This window comes from Cyprinodon variegatus, unplaced genomic scaffold (assembly GCF_000732505.1).
Source record: "Cyprinodon variegatus isolate N-32 unplaced genomic scaffold, C_variegatus-1.0 Scaffold364, whole genome shotgun sequence".
NCBI classification, from domain to species: Eukaryota; Metazoa; Chordata; class Actinopteri; order Cyprinodontiformes; family Cyprinodontidae; genus Cyprinodon; species Cyprinodon variegatus.
This window is the reverse complement of record NW_015150817.1, coordinates 423,834-427,013: the sequence shown is the minus strand read 5'-3', so window position 1 is coordinate 427,013 and position 3,180 is coordinate 423,834. Positions and strand designations below refer to the sequence as shown.

At 37.3% G+C, this 3,180-nt stretch overlaps 1 protein-coding gene and 1 long non-coding RNA gene across 3 annotated transcripts in view; one reads left to right on the top strand and one right to left on the bottom strand.

Annotated features, from left to right (window-relative positions):
• The window catches only part of LOC107092053, a 258,975-nt gene that overhangs the window by 150,412 nt on the left and 105,383 nt on the right, over window positions 1-3,180 (bottom strand). The window lies entirely within an intron of this gene.
• The window catches only part of gsk3b (glycogen synthase kinase 3 beta), a 55,558-nt gene that overhangs the window by 18,536 nt on the left and 33,842 nt on the right, over window positions 1-3,180 (top strand). For both annotated transcript variants that reach the window (XM_015386331.1, XM_015386330.1), the window contains exon 2: window positions 1,954-2,147. In XM_015386331.1, the coding sequence (XP_015241817.1) occupies window positions 1,954-2,147 (194 nt within the window). The remainder of the gene's footprint in view (window positions 1-1,953; window positions 2,148-3,180) is intronic.

Below are 3,180 nucleotides of genomic sequence, written 5' to 3'. Positions count from 1 at the left end.
GGGGAAGAACAAGGGGTTTAACCCTTCCTACCTTTTTTTTTTTTTTTTTGCCACTGACCTGTTTTCATGCCTGAAGGTTGAGCAAATTCCTAAAAGGGTTTTGGCAAAGCCGATCAACATATTGATTTATTAGAACTATCAGGAATAAACAGCCTGAGGTTTTCCATCATCTACAGTAAACTGAATCTGTGTGTGAAAGATGTTCCTGATTTAAGCTGAGTTTTTTGATAGTCAGGGTGGTCAAATTTGTCATGGGGATTTTGGGGTTAAACTTCAGAGTCCAGAGTCTGCTTGTGTTAGGCAGCACGTACTGGAACACACTTGTGGATGAATGTGCTTTTAAACGCCAGCTAATGTGGACTTTAGCCCTCCCTTCTGCTGCTAAGAGGGAAAAGTGCAGAGAAAGGCTGTGGAAACCAGATAGAGAACCCTCTGACCTATCCTTTAAAGACTACCTTATAATATCAGCGTGAGACATACTACTAAGATATAAGGCCCAGGTGGATGAGGAATTTAAAATGTAAAGGGATTACTTCATTTTTATAGTTAACTTAATGCAAATCTGTTGTCTCTTCTGTCTTTATTTGGTTAAAAATCAGACCTCATTCCAGTGCTAAACTGGTGCTATTGTTTTAGGGATTATTGAAAAAAAATTGAAAACACATTTCGCAATCAAATAATCATTATCTGTATTAAAGAGACTGTAAAAATGGCAGTAATTAAAATAAAACTTTACAATGAAAAAGCAGGAAGGAGAGGATTTAAGATGAAAAGCCTTAAGTTGCAAGATTATGCTGCACCTGGTTTCTAATTTTGCAGAGAGTCACTTGTTAAGCACCTTTTGCTATTAGATTATTAATGTCTAAATTTAAGTAGTTAGCAGATTAATCATTTAGCAATAATAATGGTAGGTTGCAGCTCTCTAGTGTTTGCTTAGCTCTAGCTTTGTTTTCACAGAGATAACCACTGGAAAATAAAATCTATTATTATCTCTTGATTTGGCAGAGGAAAGAAAAGCTTTTGTCAGAAGCTAGAGACCAGTTTTGCCAAAATAGAGGTGGAAAACAGGATATTAGCGACCAAAATAGGGCAGTACAATCTATCCCAAATATAGGATCCTTCTAATGTTTCTTTGGAAACCATTATTACAAAGGACTGATATGTAATGATTGTCGGCAGATATGTTTCAGTGCAATATTCAAAGAGAAAGCTAGTTGGAGCATGGTATTATAGTGAATGGAGTTTTTTTTTTAGATATAATATAACCTTTTTTATGCCAGTCTTCTATATGCTGCTGGTGTGGGTGAGACTAGGCCTCAAACATAGAAACCAGCTTTGTTCCTTTCACTAAGAGAAAACCTCTGAAACTAACGCCATGGCCACATGCAGATACACAGAAACTGTGAAACTTGTTAGTTTCACAAACTCTTTAACTGTAGATAAATGACTGTAAACAGTAGAAGTGCAACAAGGCTTTTCAGGTATGACCCAAAATCTTTGTTGTGTGCACATCTATTTAGGGACTGTCATCATTAAGTATATGTTCCTCTTTGATTTCTTTAGCGGACACTTCAGTCAACGCCAGGATCAGTCTGGCCTGCCTCTATCTGCTGGTATGAACGGCCACTAATCCTCTTACATCCTTCCATCAATATCCTGACTCATTATTTCAGATTGGAAAGTTAAATGGCCAGAGAGTTAAACATTTTTAAGAGAGTTAAACATCATGCTTTTTCTAAGGGGCTTCAACACCTTTATTTTTCTCATAATTTTAGCCGAGAAAAACAAACATCAAAGAGCAGATTAATTCCTAGATCTCTCGGGTAATTTGGAAGTTAGACAAGTCTTTGATATTTTGTAACTAACAAAACTCATGGAGGTTTATTAAGGATTCTATAAAATGTTTAGCACTTTATCATGAATGCCCGCCTTTCTCTCTGTGTTCCCCTGTAGGAGACAAAGATGGCAGCAAGGTAACAACAGTTGTGGCCACTCCAGGCCAAGGCCCAGACAGGCCACAGGAGGTCAGCTACACGGACACCAAGGTTATCGGCAACGGCTCCTTCGGTGTTGTCTATCAAGCAAAACTCTGCGACTCTGGGGAATTGGTGGCGATAAAGAAGGTCCTACAAGATAAGAGATTTAAGGTAAAGCATGCGTGAAAGCTGTGTACGTAAAAGCAGGATGTGCAAACATCCCCTCATACTGGTTAATATCAGCTCAGGTTTTATTTCCATCTTGCACAATGTAACAAACTCATGCATTCTCCATACTAATGGAAGGAAACGAGTAACAGTGAATGGACTGATCTTTTGCATATGTAAGGAGATTAGAAAAGCTCCAAAACTAGAGAAAACAACAAAAACATTCCTTTCAAAGCAATCCCACTAATGTGTCCAAAGCAGTGTATTCTTTTGTTTTAGTTATGTCGTATTACAAGGTGAGTTCTTTTTCCATAAACACGTTCAATATTATTTTTTTCAGAGGTTGAGGCACCTAGCAGAGCTCAGACTTGCTATACAGAATCACAGATAGTATTTTACTGAGTGTACAAATAAACACACATATAATCCAAATTTGCTGGAGAAGAATCTCAGGCATCCAGGTCATAGTCATTCCAAAAATGTTAAAAAACAAACAAACCCCTAAACAAGTTTGAAGACGTTTCGCTTCCCATCCAGGAAGCTTTTTCAATTCAAAATGTCTGGATTAGCATTGAGGTCCAAGCTTTATAGACTAGCCCAAAAAGCCTCATTTTGGTTTAAAAAACACGCAGATTAAACCAAAGATCAGGACCACCCCTTAGTAATGGGGACTTATTGAGGTTGCCTGCAATACCTAAAACTGGCCCATGCCTCTTAAAAGGGAGTCATTAGGGTCATTGTTGGCCTGGCTGACCAGGTGAGATGTTTCGGTTCCCTGTATAGCGATGGGGGTTGAGATTATATAATCCAAATATAACACAATTCAATTATATTTTAAGGAGCAAATAACCCAACAATGAAAACGCTGAAACCCTCAGTGACTATAAATTGAGACCAACAGCCAATTTGTTTTTGTAGTTTCCTTTATTTATCTAAACATTATTAGATTAGTTTTGTTCATCTAATTTTCATTCCATTTTCTTAAACATTTAATCTTTTTTTTTAAGTAGCATTTTATAACCCGTTATCACTTTTA